A 22,102-nucleotide genomic window follows, 5' to 3' on the forward strand; every position below is an offset into this window, starting at 1 on the left:
TAAGGTAGTGATGAACCTTCTCTATGAATGGCTCCAGTGTTCAAGGTGATGGTGCACTTCTGATGATGCAAGGTGCCGTATCTCTCCTGGCGGCACCCAGCTCTACTTCACCACCAACTCCCTCACCATTTCCACTGCCCGTGTTGTCAAACCGTGTGGTGTCCAATCCTGGATGGGCCCAAATATCCTCAAGTTAACCGCAGAGAAGATCAAAGCCATTGTCTCTGGATCGTGCCACAAACTCCCTTCCTTAGCCATCGATTCTGTCCCACTTATTGGTCACTGCTTCAAGCTGAACTAGACTGTTCTCGACCTTGGCATCCTATCTGATCCTGAGCTGAGATTTGAATCCTCTCCCTCACCAACACCAACAAATCCCAACTCATTGATGTTCTCCACCTCAGTCTCTGCCTCAACCCGATTCGTACTGGAAAGCTTGCACATGATTTCCTTCCCTCAAGGTGCTCTCTGGCCAACCTTTCTCTTCCATTCTCCATAAACTTAACCGCATCCAAAATCTCTGCTCCCTGTATCTAACCTACAGCAGGTTTGGCCCACCCATCACCCCTGTGCTCACTGACCTACACTGGCTCCCAATCTAACAATGCATCGATAAATTTTCATCGTCATCCCTCTATGACTGCACTCCCCGTTCCCCCGCTCCTTCTCTCGGCCTAGGAGAATTGTGTGTGCCTCCAACCTCAGGCACTTGCACATCCACCTGTTCCTTCAGCACTTTACTGCTGCTCTGCCCTCAACCATCAAGATCCTGATCTCTCCTCAGGTAAGACTATTCTTTAAAACCTACCTCTGGGACTAAGCTTCCGTTGAGCAGTCTTGACATCTTTGGCGGGGTGCCAAATTTTTATTGTCCCATTCCCGCTTCTGTGGCGGTGCTTCGGGATACTTCAGGAGGCCAAAGGCACTGCACGTTGATGCAATTTGTTGACGGTGGCTCTAAACATTTCAAAGCTCCATCATGGAACCCCGCTGCTGTAGACCTTTCCAGTTTTGGACATTTTAAGAAAACACCAGAAGCTATTTTTGCACGGGTTGGAGTCCGAGGTTATTTTTGGTGCTCGGATGCTTTTTTAACTAAGGCTTTGAAGCATGACGTCAGCATGAGACAAGGAGGGATGCGCGATAGAAAAGCCAATTACCGCGGACGCTGGAATTTGAAACAACGGCAGAAAATGATGGGGAAGAGGTAGAGGAGAGGGAGCTAACGTTTGGAGTCTGGATGCCTCTTCCTCCAGCTTTTTGTTACACGAGGCTGTGCTGGGAAACAGCGTGTGTTGGGGCAGTCTCACACCGTTGCTGCCTTTTTCCTCCTTCTGCTCTCTTGGCAAAATAATATTCTGAAGCAATGCTACCACAGGGCAACGTGATTTATTTTTACATCTTTCTTCAGTGAAATGAAATCTAACTCGCCCGTATCAATGATGCTCACAGCACTATTAAAAAACAGATATTGTGTATATTGATAATTAATCATTTTAGTGTGCTCAGATTAGAGTTAACATCTTTGGGGAAATGCTAAATACATTTTTATGCAAGTGTAAAGCAAATCAATAATTAAATTATAGGATGCCTGTGGTAATTCTTTCGGTGTGACACGAACTGCACATATGTTTTAGTGGGGATAAAAACAGATGGGACGCTGAGCATTTTCACAACCTACAGATTAGTTTGACATGCAAGAGTTCTTTTTTTTTCAAAATGGCACAAATTCCATAAAGTATCACCAGGTTATGAGTCATGACATGAATGTGAGCCAGGCGGCAGCCATGTCATCCGGAATTGGCTGCTATATTATTAGACGCTTCAGCTGTCTTTGTTTTGCAGGGTTTTCGTACCGAATTTAGTTATTGCCATTTTTACTGACTCAAGGCAGGTTTGTCTTTTTTTTAAATTTATTTTTACTAGGCCACAGAGACAATACTAATCTCATTTGAGAATATGTTAATTCATGTGGTCACTACTCCTTCACAGATAAGCGGGCTGGATTCTCCGCACCCCGACGTCAAAATCGCGTTCGGCGACGGGGCGGAGAATCCATTTTCCCAGACGAAATCGGGGCCGGCGCCGGTTCTGCAATTCCCCCCCCCCCCCCCCCCCCCCTTCTGAAAAGCAGTGTACTTGAGAAGTACACTGCGCCGAGTATCCACCGCCTCAGGCCATTGCCTGAGGCCCGGCCCGTGATTCTCCGTCCCCGACCGGCCAAATTCCCGACGGCGTATTTCTAATGCGATCCTGCCATTCAGGAAACTCACAAGGCGGCAGCGGACTCAATCCACGGCTGCGACAGTTGGGGGTGGGCCGATCAGAGTGCAGGGGGGCCTCATTCGGGACTGGGGGCTATGTGTGCGGGTGATCCGGTTCGGGCGAGTGGCCGATTGGGGGCACTATTTCGGCGGTCCAGGTCAATGGGCTGTGTCCGCCATGAGAACGGTGCAGCCGCTGGAGGCTGCCGCTGTGCGTATGCACAGACGTGCGGGGGAGGGACGTATCGGCAGCTGCGAGCTCAAATCAGCTGCCTGCTTAGCCCCCTGCAAGGCTGGGAATCTGTGGCCTTTTGATGCCAGTTTTCCTGGCGGATAGGACCACCCTTTCCACAATGGCGTGGAGATTTAATCCCAAAAACGGAGAATCCAGCCCAAGGTTCGCGCGTGAGAGAGAGAAAGATAAAAACAATTCGAGGCTGTGTTATGGGTTGGTCCAGAACCCCAATTTTCGTTAAGATCCCAGACATGAACCCAACTATTGTATTTGGTGAAACTGTGCGGAAATGTCCCTACACCACAGGAGTGATAACACTGACCAGTTGACAGCTTTCTTGTTAAATACAAATTTTAATTTGAACACAGTATTAATCACATTAGCAACACATAGCTTTACAGTTAACAGGTACAACATTTTAACTTGCTTCCTGAAACCTGCCTTTACATCCCAAATAGCAACCCTATATATTTCAAGTACCACTTACGTCTAAAATTAACAACTAGGTTTTACTTGCTTATTTTGGTGCAGAGTCCTTGGAGAGACAACAGCGTTTTAGGACCAAGCTGAAAACTTTCTGCTGAACTTAATAATAATAATAATCTTTATTCGTATCACACGTAGGCTTACATTAACACTGCAATGAAGTTACTGTTAAAATCCCCTAGTCGTCACACTGGGGGAGAATTCTGAATGTCCAATTCACCTAACAAGCACGTCTTTTGGGACTTGTGGGAGGAAACTGGAGCACCCGGAGGAAACCCATGAAACATGCAGACTACAATCTACAATCAGGTAAAATGGCTTTTAATCACAGTTCTGCCAAACATACAATCTGTAAGCATTTTAACCTCGCTTTTAATAATATTACGGCAAAAATACAAATGACAATTTCTTATGTTCATCACACGTGTCAATTCCCGCCGACCACTGTTCAATGCTAAAATGATCCCAAGCCAAATGATCAAGTACAAATCCAGATCCAAATCCTTCTCTTGTTTGCAGATTTATTTACAGAATGCAGTATTACATGTCTTTGCCTCCTTGCCACCTACCAATCCAATGTCCCAGCAGGCCTTTTTTATATGTGCTTCAGGCACTTATTGAATCAATACCCTCCACCTGTGTATCCTTCACCTTAACAATACAATTAACATAACATTGATATTCGCATCTCTGCGAGATGTCTCAGGCGGGATTATCCAGACGCGCCTCATTCAGATTGGACATTCCCGCCCGAGGCCAATAAGCCTGTTGCTTGCCCGTCGGATTCTCCATCTTGCCCATGACAATTCCCGCGGCAGGCGGAACCGGAAAATTTGGGACTACTAGTTTCCACGGATAACACAGGACAAAGAAATTTCTCATTGCCACAGATATGGTTAAAAAAAAGTTGTGCAACAAGACCGCTCTGAAATTGGAGAAAAACTCCCCAGATTTCAGTACAGTCACAAAGATACGTTACAGATAAAGCAACATGCTAAAAGTAATCAAAAGGAGTGGGGGTGTGGACACCGATTTTATTAAAGGCTGCAATCAAAATAGGAATCCTTGCTTTGTAAAGATCAAGCTGAAAATCTTTGGAAACTCAGAATAGAATGGGGGCTGCCCACCCCAACCTTTAGAATGGCCCATCTACGAGAATAGCAGATTCTATTAAGAAGGAAATTACATTGAAAAGTCGACCTTTAAATTTGGGGCGTCTTCTGTGGTGGCATGCTTAAAATGCAAATACAGACTGCAAGGTTTCAGTATCTGAGTGAAACTTTGTCAAAGCATCAGTGATCAAAAGCACTTTGGTTTCAAAATCAGTTTTGAGTCCGCCATCAATAAAATTCATTATTCAGATACTTGTCATATTTTGCCAAGCATTAACTGTTGGTTTGAATGTGTGCGTTAATGCCTGCAAACTAATCACCTGCAGAGCTGTTTGATCACAAACTATTACAACAATGGTGTCTTTCACAGCCCAAGGCACCTCCCAAGGCACCTGACAGCTTTTTTATGAAGCACATTTTGATATCGAAGTCCTCGAGGAGATGTTAGGGCTGATGACCAAAAGCTTGGTCAAAGAGGCAGATTTTAAGGAGTGTCTTGAAGGAGGAGAGGGAAATACAGAGGTTTATGGAGTGAATTCCAGAGGCGAAGACACTACGACCAATGATTGGGCCATAAGGGATGCTCCAGAGCCAGGATGTGATGAGTAAAGGATCCCACTCCTTCAATGTACACCTGGGGCGAAATTCTCCAACCCCCCGCAGGGTCGGGGAATCACCCGGGGCCGGCGAAAATCCCGCCCCCACCGTGGCCGGAATTCTCCGCCACCCGGGAATTGGCGGAGGCGGGAATCGCACCGCGCCGATCAGCGAGCCCCCTGTGGCGATTCTCCGGCCTGCAATGGGCCGAAGTCCCACCGCTGGGAGGCCTCTCCTGCCGCCGAGGTTTGAACCACCTCTGGTGGCGGCGGGATTGGTGGCGCGAGCGGGCCCCCGGGTTCCTGGGCGCGGGGGGTGCCCCCACGGTGGCCAGGCCCGCGATCGGGGCCCACCGATCGGCGGGCAGGCCAGTGCCGTGGGGGCACTCTTTTTCTTCCGCCGGCACCACGGCCTCCACCATGTCGGAGGTGGAAGCGAACCCCCCTACCGCGCATGCGCCGGTGGTGACGTCAGCGGCAGCTGACGCACCGGCGCATGCGGGATCCGGCCAGCCCCGATGCCGGCCGGTGGGCGTCAAAGGCCATTGGTGCCGGTTTTGGCGTCAATCGGCGTGGCGCCAACCACTCCGCCGCGGGCCTAGCCCCCAAAGGAGTGGTTGGTGCCACTCCGCTACGCCGGGAGCCCCCGCCCCTCCGGGTAGGGGAGAATCCAGGTCCTGGTGTGCAACCACCACAAGCATTTTTTCCAGGTATGTGCACTGTTTCCTGGCTGTTTCCATGATACCTTCATCTGGGCATGCTGGGGCTGATACCCAGGGTGGGCTAATTGTTTGAGCAGTTGGTGAGGGTTTAAACTAAAATGGCAGCAGGATGGGAACTTGTGACCAGTACAGGCTTGGAGGGCCGAAGGGCCTGTTCCTGTGCTGTATTGTTCTTTGTTCTTTGTATTACAGAGGTTGGCGGGATTAGGTAAGGTTACAGAGACAGGGGACAGTGAAGCCATGGCGGGATTGAAAAACAAGGACTATCATTTTATATTGAAGACATCGCTTGACCAGGAGGTCAGCGAATACAAAGGTGATGTGGAACAGGATTTGTGCAAGTTAGGATACTGACAGTTTGGGTTGACTTCAGAATTACAGAAGCTGGAATGTGGGAGACCAGCCAAGAGAGTATTAGCATAGTCAAGCCGAGAGGTAACGAAGACATGGTTGAGGGCTTCAGCAATGGATAGGCTGAGGCGAGCAATGTCACAGAAAATAGCTCACCCTATTGCTTGTTATTCTTTCATGGATGTGGCTGTTGATGACAAAGCCACCTTTTGTTGCCTATCCCTCCTTTCCCTTGATCTGAGTGGCTGGCTGGGCCTTTTCAGAGGCTAGGTAGGAGTCAACCACATTGCTGTGGGTCTGGAGTCACAGGAGGCCAGACCAGATATGGACAGCAGATTTCCTTCCCTTAAGGCCAGCAGAGAACCAGGTGGGATTTTTCCAATATTCAATGGTAGCTTCACCATTATTGAGGCTAACTTTTGAATTCCAAATTTAAGTGGATTCAAACTCCACCGGCTGTCATGACGATTGGGGGGGTGGGTGGGCCTGAAGGGCAGCACATTGGTCTGACGCCAGCAATCCTGGGGTGGGGTTGTAGTGGAGAGGGGGTTGATGCTGGCAAGGATTGTGGTGGGGGCAGGGGCCGGGTTGGGGGAGGGGGGCGTGGAAAGACACTGAAGCCTCAATGCCAGCAATGTTGGTGGAGAGGGTCTTTCCTGTCACTTTGAGATAAGGGAATGCATTAAAAATGGCGCTTCGGTCTCTATGCAGACGGGCTTGCTGGCGCGTTTACAACCCGCTCCTCTCAGTGTTGGTGGAAACGTCCCCTCACACCCAAAAAACAAATTTAGGAGTGTGCGAGGACTGCGATCTCGATCGTGCCAACCCACCCAATGGGAATCGCACTGCATTTCCCGCTGGAGACTTCGACTTGGATTCTCTGTTTGGGAGACCGAGGGCGAGATTCTCTGTTGCCTGATCGGGCGAAGAATCCCCGTTTGCAACAGAATCGGGGCCGGCGCCATTTTCCCCATTCTCCGCCCCATCCAAATTGGTATAATCTAGGAGCGCGCTGCACACCGTTGCAACGGCGACAACACGTGTCGCTCTGAGACCCTCCCCGAAGTTGCCCCCCCCTCCCCATGGGCCACGTTGACAACCGTGCGGGTCGCGTGTGGTATGAGTTTTCGGAAACCGGGCATGGCGGCAATGGACTGTGTACAGCGCCGCCACAGTCGCGGGGGAGCCTTGCAGCCAGTACAAAGGGCTTCGGAGAGTGGGCTGGGGTGACTGTTGGGGGGTTGGCGAGGGGGAGGGGTCCAGGGGGAGACTATTTGGCCGGCCGGGTCCAAACGCAGCCGACGCCGTTCTGTATGACGCAACCGCTGCAGGTCATCGCTGTGCGCATGCATAGCCATGGACCCAGCAATTCTCCGGCTGTCTATATCGGGATTCTCCGAACCCCCCCCCCCCCCCGGGAGTCGGAGAATCGCCGAGAGTCAGCGTGAATTCCGCACCCGCCAAATTCTCCGGCCCCCCAAAAATCCCCCAGATGTGAATCTCACTGCCCGCCTCGAAGGATGGCGAGGACCGGCGCGACGCAATGGGCCCCGGGACTGCCCGAAATCACCGGCCCGCGATGGGCCGAGTGGCCACCCGTTTTAGGCCCATCCCGCCGGCGTACATTAAGGTCAGTACTTAACGGCAGGACCCGGCCCTGCGGGCGGCCTCCGGGGTCCTCGGGAGGGCGCGGGGGATCTGGCCCGGGGGGGGGGGTGCCCCCACGGTGGTCTGGCCCGTGATCGGAGCCCACTGATCTGCGGGCGGGCCTGTGCCATGGGGGCACTCTATTCCTCCGCATCGGCCGCTGTAACTGTCCGCGATGGCTGGCGCGGAGAAGAACCCCCTGCGCATGCGTTGGGATGATGCCAGCACACGCTGGCGCTCCTACGCATGCGCTAACCCGGCGGCGCAAACCACTCTGGGGCCGGAATCCTCCGCACCTTCAGGGGCTAGGTCCGCCCCGGAGTGGTTGGTGCCCCGCCAGCCAGCAGGGTAGGGGCCTGGCACCACGCCAACCGGCGCCGAAGGGCCTCCGCCGGGCGGCATGAGTCGGCACATTGGCAGGGGCTCCAGCGCATGCTGGCGTCATCCCCGCGCATGCGCACATGGATTCACTTCTGCATCGGCCATCGCGGAGGACCACAGCGGCCGATGCGGAAGGAATAGAGTGCCCCCACGTCACAGGCCCGCCCGCGGATCGGTGGGCCCCAACCGCGTGCCATGCCACCGTGGGGGCACCTCCCGGGGCCAGATCCTCCCACTACCCCCCAGTAACCCCGGAGCCCGACCACGCAGCCAGGTCTCGCCGGTAGTCTCATTTACGGCGGCATGACCGGCTACAGGCGGGCGGGACTTCGGCCCATCACGGGCCGGAGAATTCTGGTGGCCCCGGTGCCCATTGAGTCGCACCAGACCCTGCCATTCCCCGAGACGGGCGGCGCGACTCACGCCATGCCGGTTTTTGGGGGGGGGGCGGGAGAATTGGGAGGAGGGCGGGGGCGGGATTCAGGCTGACCCCCGGCAATTCTCCCACCCGGCGTGGGGTCGAAGAATCCTGCCCAAGGTGTTTTTAGAGACCCCATTACCGAGCAGTGGGAGATGGCTGAAGGCATGGTATGTTTTAACGAAGCTTTGGAATGAACTGTGTTTTTTTGGGGTGATGGAGGGGATGGGTGGGGGAGGGGGGGGGGGGGGTAGAAAGGGCGGGAGGGTTTGCAGAACAAAATTCCAGAATACAAGGAGGGGTGAATTGAAGTTCTGTCACCAATGGTGGAGCTGAGAGAGGGTGGGGTGGAGAGGAGCTGTGGGAGGGGGAAGGGGTGTTGGGAGAGGGGAGGGGAGAGTTGCAGAGGAGGAGGGCGGAGCTGAGGAGTTGGAGGTTGGGGGTGTTGGGAGAGGGGTAGTTGGGAAGGGAGGGGGTAGTTGGGAAGACAGGTAGTTGGGAAAAGGGTTACTTGGGGGAGGTGGGAGGGGAGTTGGGGTAGGGGTGGGGGAGTTGGTGGGGGTGTGTTTGGGTGCGGGTGGAGAGAGTTGGGGAGGAGGAATTGGGAAGGGAGAAGTTGGGGATAGAGGTAGTTTGGGGATGTGGGGGGAGTTGGGTTAGGAGGTCGTTGGGGCAGAGGGTGGGGAGGTTGTGAGGGCTATTGGAGGGGGAGGATTTGGGGGTAGTTGGAGAGGGTGTAATTAGGGAGGGGGCAGTCGAGGAAGAGGTAGTTGGAGTGGGTAGTTGGGGAGAGCTGGCAGAGGGAGTAGTTGGAGAGAGGGTAGTTAGGGAAGGTGGGAGGGAGTTGGGGGAGGGAGTAGTTGGAGAAGGGGAGTTGGGGTGAGGGGAGTTGGTGGTGAGGGGAGTTGGCGCAGGTGGAAATGAGGGAGGTGGGAGTTTGGGGAGGGTGGAGGATTGTGGAGGGAATGCCAAGCAAGCTGGATCTGAAAGCGCGGAGGCTGGACACTGACTCGCATGCAGAAGTAAAAGAGGCTACAGAGGAAGGTATCCACGAGCTTGTGAAGGAGCTAGAGAAAAACAAGAACTGGCACTGAAGCATTCTGGAAATATGGCAGAATCACTCAGGTCCCCTGTCTGGCTCCTGATCATACTTAACACGAGTGGGCGAGATCCTCGGCAGCAATCTCTTATTGCTTGGATTCCATGCTGCCAGTAGCTTAACTCCACAGACCAATAGGTAACCCCGTTTTAAAAGAGCTAATGCGGTCTGTTGGATCCCTTCAATATTTTATCGTCTTAATATTGATTCTCCTCACACAAGTGTGGGCACTGATGCCCTTACTGATCTAACAATAGCCAGCACGGCACATGACTCCTCACACATGAGTAATGAAGGTACAGCCTGTTGTATACATACACTTCTATTGTTATTGCACTGGAACTGTGAGTGCAGAATAACTACAGCCTTAAAAGATAGAGTTCAGTCATGGTGAGCGTGGAAAGCTCGGGAAAGTAAGTGGAGGGGGGATGGGACCGGGTTTTGTGGGGGGGGGTTGTGTGTGTGTGTGGAGTGATGGATCTCTCAGTTCTCTTTATTAGGTTACAATAAGAAACATTCTAGATTTTGGACCATTACAACAGCGGCATGTTCAATATCTGTGCAAATTAGATTGTCGTCTCTCAGCAATTCTCACAGTGGCGGAATAATTAATGTGGAAAGCTAATCTCTAAGACAGTGACAAGTTCAAATTCATTACCGCATCAAGTTCTGTATCCTGTTTCCACAGCTACGGGAAGGGGCTTTGTAAAACCCAGTCAGTGTTTGCACCGTAACACCACATTCTGCCGTAATGTTCTCAGAGCATAGAAGCTCCAGGCCAACCTATCTGTGAACATTAAAAATTTACCGGTCTCTGCTTACACAAGCTCTCTCTCACACAGAGGGCACTGTGCACTTTGCTAACAGGGTCACGCTGGAAAGGCTACCATGGCCATCTGAAGACGCAAGTCCTCCAGTTGGAAAGCCTCCTGCCAAGCACCCAGGCTCGTTGGCAGCCATTTTACAGGGTTTGACCCATTAAGGCACCACCTCCAACTGCAGCATTACCTTTGCCTAGAAAATACTTGAAATACCATCTGGTGTGATATTCTGGGTTCTCCAAATGCACATCGGTCCGGTGCCACGTTCCTGGTGTGTAGTCAATGTTCTGGAAATAAAGAGACAGTGACAGGCATTAACATTTATCGTTTTACGGACCTGTTTCTTTTGAAGCTGAGAAATGTAGGTGAGGCCTTAGCAACAACCAATACTGTTTAGGCGCTCTGTAATTTAACGCTGCGCGAGTGACAATCTGGTAGCGCGCAGCCTCTGGCCGCAAGAAACAACAACCAGCCAAAGCCTTTTCTATGTTGTACTTCAAATCCCTTCTCCTTACCATCTCCAATCATGACACAATCTTCCTCTGAACACCACCAGGAATGGTGCCACCCACTTGGCCTCTGATGCCCATTCTCACACAAGGTTCCAGTGGTCCACGTTCAGGGCGGCCGCATCAGACTTAGTTAAAGGACTGAACCCCGTCGTTTTTCGGGGCCAGACGAAGCAGCGCTTCATTTGGATTTGGATTCTGTTTACTATCACGTGTACCGAGGTACGGTGAAAAGTATTTTTCTGTGTGCAGCTCAAACAGATCTTTTAGTACGTGAAAAAAAAATACGTCATAGGCCCAACACAAGGTACACAATGTAAACACATAGACACCGGCATCGGGTGAAGCATACAGGGGTGTAGTGTTAATCAGGTCAGTCCATAAGAGGGTCGTTTAGGAGTCTGGTAACAGCGGGGAAGAAGCTGTTTTTGAGTCTGTTCACACGAGTTCTCAGACTTTTATATCTCCTGCCCGATGGAAGAAGTTGGAAGAGTGAGTAAGTCGGGTGAGAGGGGTCTTTGATTATGCTGCCCGCTTTCCCCAGGCGGCGGGAGGTGCAGATAGAGTCAGTGGATGGGTGGTAGGTTTGTGTGATGGACTGGGCAGTGTTCACGACTCTCTGAAGTTTCTTGCGGTCTTGCGGCCAGAGACCGTGTCATACCGAATTGTTACTCACGCAGCGTGAAATTACAGAGTGTCTGAGCACTGGCAGCTATCCTGTGGGTAGCGCCCGCCCTGTTGGTACTCACAGCTGCTGACAAACTAATCGCTTTCACACTGCTTCCGATGAACAGAAACACAGTGGCACTGCAGACGGACACTGCCGTGTGAGAGCAAAGTGTTCACAGCATCCCAGGGGTGTACATTGTTGGGGGCAGGGCCGGTGCTCCGTACTTCCCACTATCCCGGACTGGGACTGCTGCTGGTTGGACTCTCCCAAGTGAAGCAACTGAGGTCAAGTTTCACCATCATCTAGGTTTTCTAAACAGAAGCAACATTAAAATGTCAAATCAAGTGAGAGCTTTGTGGGTACTTCTAAAAGGAAAACGATGAAGAGGGTAGTTTTTGCTTCTCAGGCCAAGTTTCCATCACCAGAGGTGAAAGTGTAATTTAAACTGCGTGGCAGAGGCTGCAGTTTCCATGTTACGGGGGGGGTTTCCGTATGTATTTGAGGTTTCATGCATAAGAACCCAAAGAGCAGGCCAGGAATGTGAGGGCAAAGGTCACATCAATTGGGGATTAGATGGAGGAATGGGGCGGGGGGGGGGGGATAAAGTTCTTCAGCAATAGGCGAGCTTGACTGCATTCTATTCCCAGTGTCACAGGGGTAAGGTTTGGTGGAGTGGTGGGGGAGGGATACTCCAGGTCCCTGGTGGGGAACAGTTCCTAGTGGCTCAGGGGAGGCCCAGCCAAATAATTCTCACCCCCACCTCAATCACAAAATAAGCCTTACCGCAAAGCGAGGTGGGATTGGTGCATTATTGAATATAGCCTGGATCTTCAAGTGGAAAGATACAAAGCAAGGTTTGTAGTTCTTTCACAACCTTAGGATCTCCTGAAGCACTCAACAGCCAATGAGTTACCTTGCCTTACAATGCCCAGATCGTCTGTTTTGGGCACTGATAGAGAGATAGATTCGCCAGGGCCCACACATGGAGAAATGGAGCAGCCCTGTTCCTGGAGGCCGATAAAACAAATGATCTTAACCATTACGAGTAATAAAGCATAGATACACCAAATGACATGTGATATGTGGGGACCGTCAACAGAACCAGGACCAGGAATGGCATCGGCGATACCAGTTAAGAGGGGTGAAGTTAAGTCAGGATATTCTTGCTCAGACTCCCTGCCAATACCTACACAAAACATCAAAGCCAGGCCAAGAATATTGGTATTCTGACAACTGATTGATGTGATTTTTAATTTCCTACTTCAAACTTTTCAACAATGATAGACCAGCATTTCGTGCCCATTTCTAGTTTCCCTTCAGAAAGTGGTGGTGAGCTGCCTTTCTGAATGGCTGCAGTTCCTGAGGTGTAGGTACACCCACTGTGCTGTTAGGGAGGGAATTCCAGGAGTTTGATCTCGCAACAGTGAAGGAACAGCGATATATTTCCAGGTCAGGGTGGTGAGTAACCTCCCAGGAATCTGCTGCCCTTGTTCTTCTTGATGGTAGTGGCCATGGGGTTGGAAGGTGTAGTCTAAGGAACCTGGGGGAGTTCCTGCAGTGCATCTTGTAGATGGTACACACGGCTGCTACTGTTCAACAGTGGTGGAGGGATTGAATGTTTGCGAAGGGGACGGCTGCTCTGTCCTGGATGGTGTTCAGCTCCTTGAGTGTTGTTGGAGCTGCACTCATTCAAGCAAGGGGAGGGTATTCCATTACAGTCCCGACTTGTGCCTTGTAAATGGTGGATAGGCTTTGGGAAATCAGGAGGATGCTTGCCATGGGATTCCTAGCCTTTGATTATTCTGGTAGCTACGGTATTAATATAGCTCGTCCAGTTCAGTTTCTGATCAATGGTCACCCCTAGGATGTTGATAGTGGGGGATTCAGCGATGGTAATGCCACTGAATGTCAAGGGACAGTGGTTAGAGTCTCACTTGTAGGAGATAGTCATTGCCTGGTACTTGTATGGCACGAATGTAACTTGCCACTTGTCACCCCAATTCTGGATATTGTCACGGTCTTGTTACATTTGGACATGGACTGATTCAGTGACTGAGGAGTGGTGAATAGTGCTGAATATTGTGCAGTCATCAGCAAACATCCCAACTTCTGATGGAAGAAGTTCATTGATGAAGCAACTGAAAATGCTTGGGCCTAGGACCCTACCATGTGGAACTCCTGCAGTGATGTCCTGGAGCTGAGGTGCTTGACATCCAACCACCACAACTATCCTCCTTTATGCCAGGTATGATACCAAACAGCGGACGGCTTTCCTCCTGATTCCCATTGACTCCAGTTTGCTAGGGCTGAGTTATATTCTCTGGATTACTCCCAGTGCCAAGTGTTAGTGAGAACAGGAATAGGTGAATAGTTTAAGAGTTGGTGCAGGAGGGAGGGTTTTAGATTCATGGACCATTGGGACCGTTTTTGGGGAAGGTGGGACCTGTACAAGTGGGACGGTCTACATCTAAACCAGAGCAGGACTGACATCCTTGCTGGCAGGTTTGCTAGTGCTGTTGGGAAGAGTTTAAACTAGTTTGGCAGGGGGAGGAACCGCAAACTGAAAAGCAATCAGGTCAGAGGGAATACAGCGGCAGTAAGTTTCAAGTGAGTAAGACAAGGCTGGATGGCCTCTACTTTAATGTCAGAAGTATTCAAGGTAAAACAGATGAGTTAAAGGCAATGATTGACACGTGTAATTATGATATAATAGGTAACACAGAGACATGGTTGAGTGAGGGGCAGGATTGGCAGCCCAGGGATATGGAGTCTTCAGGAAAGAACGAGGAGGGGATAGAAGAGGAGGAGGCATTGCATTATTAGTTAAGGAGGCAGTTACTGTGGTCAGGAGAGATGATATCTTGGAGGGGACATCAATTGAAGCTTTGTAGGTAGAACTTAGGAATAAAAAAGGGACGGCCATGTTGCTAGGTGTTTATTATAGATCCCCAGATAGTCAGCGGGAAATCGAGGAGCAAATATGTGCGCAATTTGCAGAGGGGTGTAAGAATAATAAAAGGGCAATTATAATTGGGGGTTAAACTTTCCCAAAATTAATTGGGATAGCCATCATGTTAAGGGCTTAGATGGAGTCGAGTACTCAAAATGTATACAGGAGAACCTTTAAGCTCAATATGTAGAAGATCCAACAAGGGATGGTGCAGTGCTGGACCTAAGTTTAGGGAATGAAGCCGGGCAGGTGGTTGATGTGTTGGTGGGGGAGCATTTTAGTGATAGCGATCACAACATGGTCCAATTTAAGTTTGTTATGGACAAAGAAATAGACAAGTTACAGAAAAAAGGGTTTTGGATTGGGGGACAGTAGATTTTAACAAAATTATGCAGAATGTGGCCAAGGTAGACTGGAAAGAGTTACTTGTGGGGAAACCTAATAATAATGTTTTTATTGTCACAAGTAGGCTTACATCAACACTGCAATGAAGTTACTGTGAAAATCCCAGAGTCACCAAATTCCGTTGCCTGCTCGGGTACACAGAGGGAGAATTCAGAATTCTCAGCCCGTACGGGAATTGAACCCGCGCTGCCGGCCTTGTTCTGCATTACAAACCCCAGCTGTCTGAAATGGCGAGGATTCAGTCCCAATATGTTCCCTCTAGGGTAATGGGAAGGTCTAACAAACCCAAAGAATCATGGATGTCCAGACATTCAGGAGAAGCAAAAGAGAGGCTTTTAACAAGTATAAGGGGAGCACGTCTGCAGAGAAATTAGTGGATTACAGAAAGTGCAGGATGGAGCTTAAGAAATCAATTCGGAGAGCAAAGAGGGGATATGTGAAAGCTCTGGCTGGCAAAAGTAGGGAAAATCCCAAGATATTCTGCAAGTATATCAATGGGAAGAGGATAACTGAGGGAAAGGGTCGGGCCCATTCAGGACCAAGGTGGAAATCTGTGGGGGAGCCAGAGAACATTGGTAGGGGATATATGTCTTCACCCAAGAGAATGAGGGGCTAGTTATGGAACTCGGGAAAATAGATAGTGAGGCTCTCGAGCAAATTATCATAGGGAGTGACAAGGAATTGGGGGTGTTGGCAGGCTTAAAAGTGGACAAATATCCAGGTCCGGATGAATTGTGTCCCAGGAAGCTGTGGCAGGCGAGGTAGGAGATTGCCGGGATTCTGATTCAATTTTTTAATTCCTCTCTGGCCACGGGGAGTGCCAGAGGACTGGAGAACAGTAATGTGGTCCCACTATTTAAGAATGGTTGCAGAGACAGGCCAGGGAACTACAGACCAGTGAGTCTCATGGTAGTGGTTAGGAAACAACTGGAGAAGATTCTGAAGGAGAGAATCTATCTCCACTTGGAGAGGCAAGGTTTGACCAAGGATAGTCAGCATGGCTTTGTCAGAGGGAGGTCGTGCCTAACAAATTTGATTCAATTTTTTGAGCTACTTAGAGAGATGTTCACCCGTTATGTTCAAAATAAACAGGGATGCACAAAGTTCCAACCTGCCTCGGGTACTCTTTCAGAAGCGTGTGAGGGATGGGCTGTGCTGGGCTGGCTGCAGAGGGGGTGCTGGTTGGGGAAGGGGGGTTGCCAGGGAGATGAGTGGATGATGAAGGTGGGTACGGGCTGGGGCCACCAGGTTGGAAATCACACATCGCCCCGCTACCCTGTCCCTCCCCCTCCCTCTCAACCCCAACCACCCCCCCAATCCCCCTGGTCCCCACCTCTGCCACCTGATGTCAGGAACCATTGAGTGTGCCAGGATGAAGGTGTTGTGCACACTACCCGCATATCAAAGCAGACGTGCATGATGTGTCGTTCATGGTCACACACCAGCTGCATGCTCGAGTGGAGCCCCTTTCGGTTTGTGTGGACCGGCCAGTCATGGGCTGGTGCTCATAGGGAGCCATGCATCCCGTTAAAAACCTGCGGGAGCTGGAAATGCGGGGGCCTCTTGCTCCAGTATCCATCCTGCTGGCAAGGGGCACCGATGGCTAGCCCTACCCATGCCAGCGATACCCATGCCAGCGATACGCTCTGCAGCACCCTTCCGGTGCCCTCCTGTAGAGGCTACTGTGGGTGCACCCCTTGGGTGCTACCCTACAGTGGGGTGCTGCCTGGTTGTGCGGGAGGGTGGGTGGTTGGGTGGAGGGGGGGGGGGTGGAGTGCCGGGAGGTGGGCACCCACACAGCCGGTGTCACTTTGCGCAACCACAGGCCATGGTGGGCAGTGAGTGGAATGCGGCCGCAGGATGGCTGCCTTTCAGAATCTTTCAGATGATAAATATCGCTGCATCTCCCAGGTCCACCACTGGACTTGGATGTGACAGAAATGAATGTGCCGAGTAGAGGAATAAACACTGGCAGGGGCAGCAACAGAAGGAATGACTGCTCAATCATGTGAACTGAACAGGCACTTAGGATTTTATTCTGGAGCTCATGCTTTTTTTTTTTCAAACCTACTTAACCAGTTTTAAAGTGTTATCTTCTATCTTCTGGTGTCCATCACCCCATTTCTGAAATGCATTACTGATTGTAGCATAGCAGGGTTTACAGGACAACATGCGGGGCTGACAAATCAAATGCTCAAAGCGTTTATTACAAATTCTGTATCTTGATTCTTCTTTCTCCCCCAACTGTTGTGCAGACCCCCACGGTTTATAGCGGCTGCAGTTGTGTGAATCAATTAGCAAGCTCCAAGACGCTGGTGACTTATTGTCAAAGCATAATGGGGCAGTCAAAAGTACTGCATTACCGAGAAGGTCCGTTCATGAAGCCTCCTCACCGCACAATGGAAAGAGAGAGTCCTTCAAGTGATCTAACAGCAGCCCCTGTGTCTTGGCGATCTGGTGATGGGACCTGGGTCTGTCCATCGCTCAGCCGATCCCAGCCTTGCTGCGCGATCCAAACGATGGATTGTTTCTTTTTTTTTAAAGATACCAAGAGAGAAGAGTTCACATAGCTGACTGAATTCTCAATTATACAGAATCTTCAAACCCTAAGCTAGGTTCAATGATCAGGTACAAAATGAACTGGGACTGCCAACCTCCTTTCAAACAGGCACAGAATCTGCCCAAAGTAGTCAGCACACCTACCATGTAACAACACTTGTCTAAGTGACCCCTATGCTACTTACAAAGGTTAATGCACCACTTGTCAGAAATAAGTTGCTTCCCATAATTAGCATGAACGGTGTAAGTGATGGGAACCATATTTTGTCACAACAATGGGAAATTGTGGCAGTGAAATTTACCCATAACCACCAGCTAACCAAAAATGTATTGAACCGTTTAAAGAGGACCTTTTTCTGTAAAAAAAAACAAGAAAAAAACATTGCCCAAAGATGGCTACCATATGTCGCCTGATACATGGTATTGTAAATTGCCCACTTTTCTGGAGGATTCCTATATGGATTGCAATGAAAACCTGCGCTGACATGTTGCATTTGGGAGAGGGGGCAGGATCCACTTTAAAAAAGGGACAGTTGAAAGGAAGGTATAAAAAATGCAAAGTGCTGTACTTTAATCAACTGTAATTCTGTCAAGACAACAGGGAACTGTTAGCCAACGAGGATATATACCCAACAGACATTCAAACACCCTGTGGAGGATGAATTAATGCCATCTCCCATTAGTTTTGACTGTCCTGAAGTTGGTAGGAGGTTTCTGAGGTGAAACATGAAACTGAGTTAACTTGTTCTAAAACGGTGACTACCACAGAAGTGGAGATCAAATACCTTTGGAATATACATCTACAGCAAAGTCGTAACTGATTTTACCGAGCCAGAATCAGAGAGGAAAGGTCATTGGTGGATATGGAAAAACTGCTATTGGAGCAGTAAGGAATCTCTCTCTCACCGGCGAGAATCACATTTCACAATTCTCACGGGATTTTCCGCCTGTGCCATCGATCCCGAGGGCGGCTAGTGTGAGCTCCAAATCACCCCCAGTGTATTTCCATTGGAAAGAGTCTCAGGAGAAACTCTTTGATTTCTGGATAAGACGACTTACAGATTAAAAAGGAAAATTGTCTCCAGCAAGTGGACTTCAGTTCAACTCCGGGATTCTAAAGGAGCCAGCTAACTTAAAACAGTTAGAATGTTTAATCATATACACCTCAAGAGAAAGAAAAGGACTTCTCACCGTATATTCTTCAAATTTTATTTGGAGTCTAACTTTCCATACTTCTGATATCAGTGTGTCTAATGTTGAATCCTTTATTATTTTCCTCCTCGGGTTTGGTGACTAATAAATTGCTCTTGCTTTCATTCAAGGAAACCTTGTGATTGGCTCTTTATTGGCCACGGCACAGAGAGTGAAAAATATCTTTAGATTTGAACAGGGCATCCACGGGGAAAATACAGTTTTGAAAAGCCTTTTTTGTCACCAACCAAGGAGGTTCAAAATAGGGGCGCCATTCACTCCTCACTTCGCATTTACAGTTTCCAGGGTTAAAGCTGAGCCCAGATTAAAAATGCAGAAATGGGATGGATTTTATAGTTGGAAAAGGGGGTGGAGCTCTGAGTGCTGCACTGTAGGAAGGCTGTGATTGCACTGGAGAGGGTTATGGGAGATTCACCCGGATGTTGCCTGGGCTGGTGCATTTCAGCTATCAGGAGAGGCTGAGATTATTTTCTTGCGGGCAGAGAAGACTGAGGGGAGACCTGATTGAGATGTATGAAATTATGAGGGGCATAGATAGGGTTGATAGGAAGGACATTTCCCAATAACCAGGGGTTATAGATTTAAGGCAATAGGCAGGAGATTTAGAGAGGATTTGAGGAAATATTGTTTCACCCAGAGGGTGGTGGGAACATGGAACTCGCTGACTGAAAGGATGGTGGAGGCGGGAACCCTCACAACATTTAAGAAGCATTTAGATGAACACTTGAAATGCTATTGCAGACAAGGCTATGGACCGAGTGCTGGAAAATGGGTTTGGGATGGGTAGGTGCTTGGTGGCCGGCACAGACACGATGGGTCAAATGGCCTCATTTTGTGCTGTGAAACTGTATGACTCTCTGAAGAAAGTGGAGCAGAATATAAATTCAGGGATGGGTGGAGGCTCAGGAGCTCTTTAATCTTTAACACTACCCGTAACTCCCTTTGTCTTGTGTCCATGGCATCTTTGCCAATCTCTCCTCAGCTCCCACCTACCCCTGACCTTCTGCTCCTGCTCCACCTTCTCCACACCCCGCCCCAATTATTGTAGCCATCACATCTCTAACCCTCTTCAGCTCTGAAGACTCTATTTTTAACTTTTCTTTATCAAAGTTTTTCAATTTTACAAAATCTCACAAATGATGGGGTTTTTAAAACCCCAAAACATCCAGCAAGAAAAAAAATGAATGAAACCACGATCCCATCCCCCACCCCACGCCCGCAAACCACATCCCCCCCCCCCCCCCCCTCCAAATCCCCTCTCTCCCCCAGCAAGTGACCGTGATTGGTTCCTTGAAGTAAGTAATGAAAGGCCATCACCACCAGTCGAACCCCTCAACCCCTTACTTAACCTTCCCTCGGCACAAAAACTCCATTAGATTCCCTAACCATGCCGGGGCACTTGGTGGAGATGCAGACGTCCACCTCAGCATGACTTGCCTCCGGGCAATCTACGAGGTGAAGGCAAGGACATCTACCTCTGCCCCTGTCTGCAGCCACAGCCAGCATGACACCCCCGATATGGCAGCCAAAAGACAAAGGACAGGATTCTCCCATGCCGCGCCGTATGGGAGAATCGCTGTTCGTGCCATTATTTCCCGCGGCCCTGGTCTGACGCCGGCAGGCGATTCTCCAAAGAGTGGAGAATCGGCGCCATTTGCGCCAGCGTGTTTGGCGCACCGCCGGTCAGGGGCCCCTGTCCGCGGCCGGGCCGTCGATTCTCCGGCCTGGATGGGCCGAGTGGCCATGCGGAAACGGCAGAGTCCCACTGGCGCCGTTCACACCTGGTCGCTGCCGGCGGGAACTAAGCGCAAAGGGTCGGGGGTTGGCCTGTGGGCGGGGAAAAGCGCTTCTTCACCGGGGGGGGGCCTCAGATGGGGTCTGGCCCACGATCGGGGCCCACCGATTGGCGGGCCAGCCTCTCTAGCCCCGGCCCTATTTTATTACGTGGCCGGCCCCTGAACCCACACGCCATGTTGCGTCGGGGCCGGCGCGTTGAGGAAGACCCCCGCGCATGCGCGAGTTGGCGCAGCGCCCAGTTGGTGCCGGGAAGGGAGGCTGGAGCGACGTGAACCGTTCCAGCGCCGTGCTGGCCCCCTGTGAGGGTCAGAATCGATAATGCCCGTGCCCGTTTTGCGCCGTTGGAAACGCGACGGCGTTAACGACGGCGCGAACACTTGGGCTCCATTTGGGAGAATCGCCCCCTAAGTGCTAAAGAAGGAGACCCGGAAACTCACAAGCTTGGGACCGGACCAGAACATGCGCCCTGAGGAAGACTCACACAGATTCAAAACTTTAACTGTTTCCTTCACCACAGATCCTGCCAGACCTACTGAGCTTTTCCCGAATTTTCTTTTTTTCTTTCAGATTTCCAGGGTCCACAGTATTTTGCTTTTATTTTAGAATTGTTGAATCCAAACAGCGACCAAGAGTCGGAGAAACTTTTACCTAAATAAGAGACAAGCATTCTGTGGAGATTTTTTAAAAAACTAATTAATTTATATTGTTATTTTTTTTATTTTAAAATTAGCATTTTGTGGAAGAAAAGTTTTTATTTCTTAATTTAAATGTTTTACTTTAAAGATGGGAAGGTTCGGTGGATTGGCCACTCTAATTTGCCCCTTAGGAATGGGGCAGGGGATTGGGCCTGGGTAGGGTGGCCTTTCGAAGGGTCGGTGCAGACTCGATGGGCCGAGTGGCCTCCTTCTGCACTATACGGTTTCCATGATTCTATTTTAGCACAGTAAGAAGTCTTAAACACCAGGCATCTCCACATCATGGCTCACATCTATATTGCTATCTTGTGGAAGAGAATTATTTATTTATTTATTTTATTTATTAAACTTTTTAACATTAACATACTGTGGAATAGATTTGTTCATTTATTATTTTTATTTAACAATTTAATTTATTAAACTTGTTACGATTAGCATTCTCTGGAATAGATTTGTTGCTTTATTATTTTTACTTAATTAAATTTGTTTACCTTTTTTAGTATTGGCATTGTGTGGAAGAGGTATTTTAAATTATTGGCCAATTCAATTTATCCTTGATTTGTACTTATTAATTTTTATTCATGATTGGCATTCTGCGATTCAGTGAGTGGATGGAAGTGTGGTACAGACCACACTGCCGAGAGATTTAACAAGTTCTGCAGGCCTGTAAGTCACCATTGGCAAAGGTGCAAATGGTTCATTCACGCTTTCACTCGTGTGTGGTAACCTCTTTAAGAACGCCCCACCCCGCATCTCCAACACAGAGCACGAGTGGGCTGTTTGAGGGATTAAATGGCCTTGATCATTCTATGGAAACATCACTGAGTCCGAGCCCAGGAAGGTAGTGGTTCAATGTTGCTGCTGACCATCAGGACGCTGTGCTGTGGACAACAAAGCTCACTGCTCATCGTGTGGTCAGTGATGTTCAGCGTGCCAGACGGTTTCTCATGTCCCAGATGTAAGTATGGATCGAATCTGGCTGAGGCTTTCAGCTCAAGAGTTCCCGCCTTCACAATGGAACCAGGATCCAAATCAAAGTCCATGCGGCGAGACACGGAGTCTATTAAAAGTGAGACGGACTGGGAGTCTGGTCATATCTTTAGGTGACTTTGGCTGTAGTTTCTGCCTGGCCGTCAGTGAGTTATTGGGGTCCTACTAATTCCAGGCAAGATA

At 49.8% G+C, this 22,102-nt stretch overlaps 1 protein-coding gene across 6 annotated transcripts in view; it reads right to left on the reverse strand.

Moving 5' to 3' along the window:
• The window catches only part of garnl3 (GTPase activating Rap/RanGAP domain like 3), a 569,928-nt gene that overhangs the window by 262,225 nt on the left and 285,601 nt on the right, over positions 1-22,102 (reverse strand). For all 6 annotated transcript variants that reach the window (XM_038781606.1, XM_038781608.1, XM_038781607.1 and 3 more), the window contains one exon: positions 10,320-10,419. In XM_038781606.1, the coding sequence (XP_038637534.1) occupies positions 10,320-10,419 (100 nt within the window). The remainder of the gene's footprint in view (positions 1-10,319; positions 10,420-22,102) is intronic.

The sequence above is a fragment of the Scyliorhinus canicula genome, chromosome 21, assembly GCF_902713615.1.
Source record: "Scyliorhinus canicula chromosome 21, sScyCan1.1, whole genome shotgun sequence".
NCBI classification, from domain to species: domain Eukaryota; kingdom Metazoa; phylum Chordata; class Chondrichthyes; order Carcharhiniformes; family Scyliorhinidae; genus Scyliorhinus; species Scyliorhinus canicula.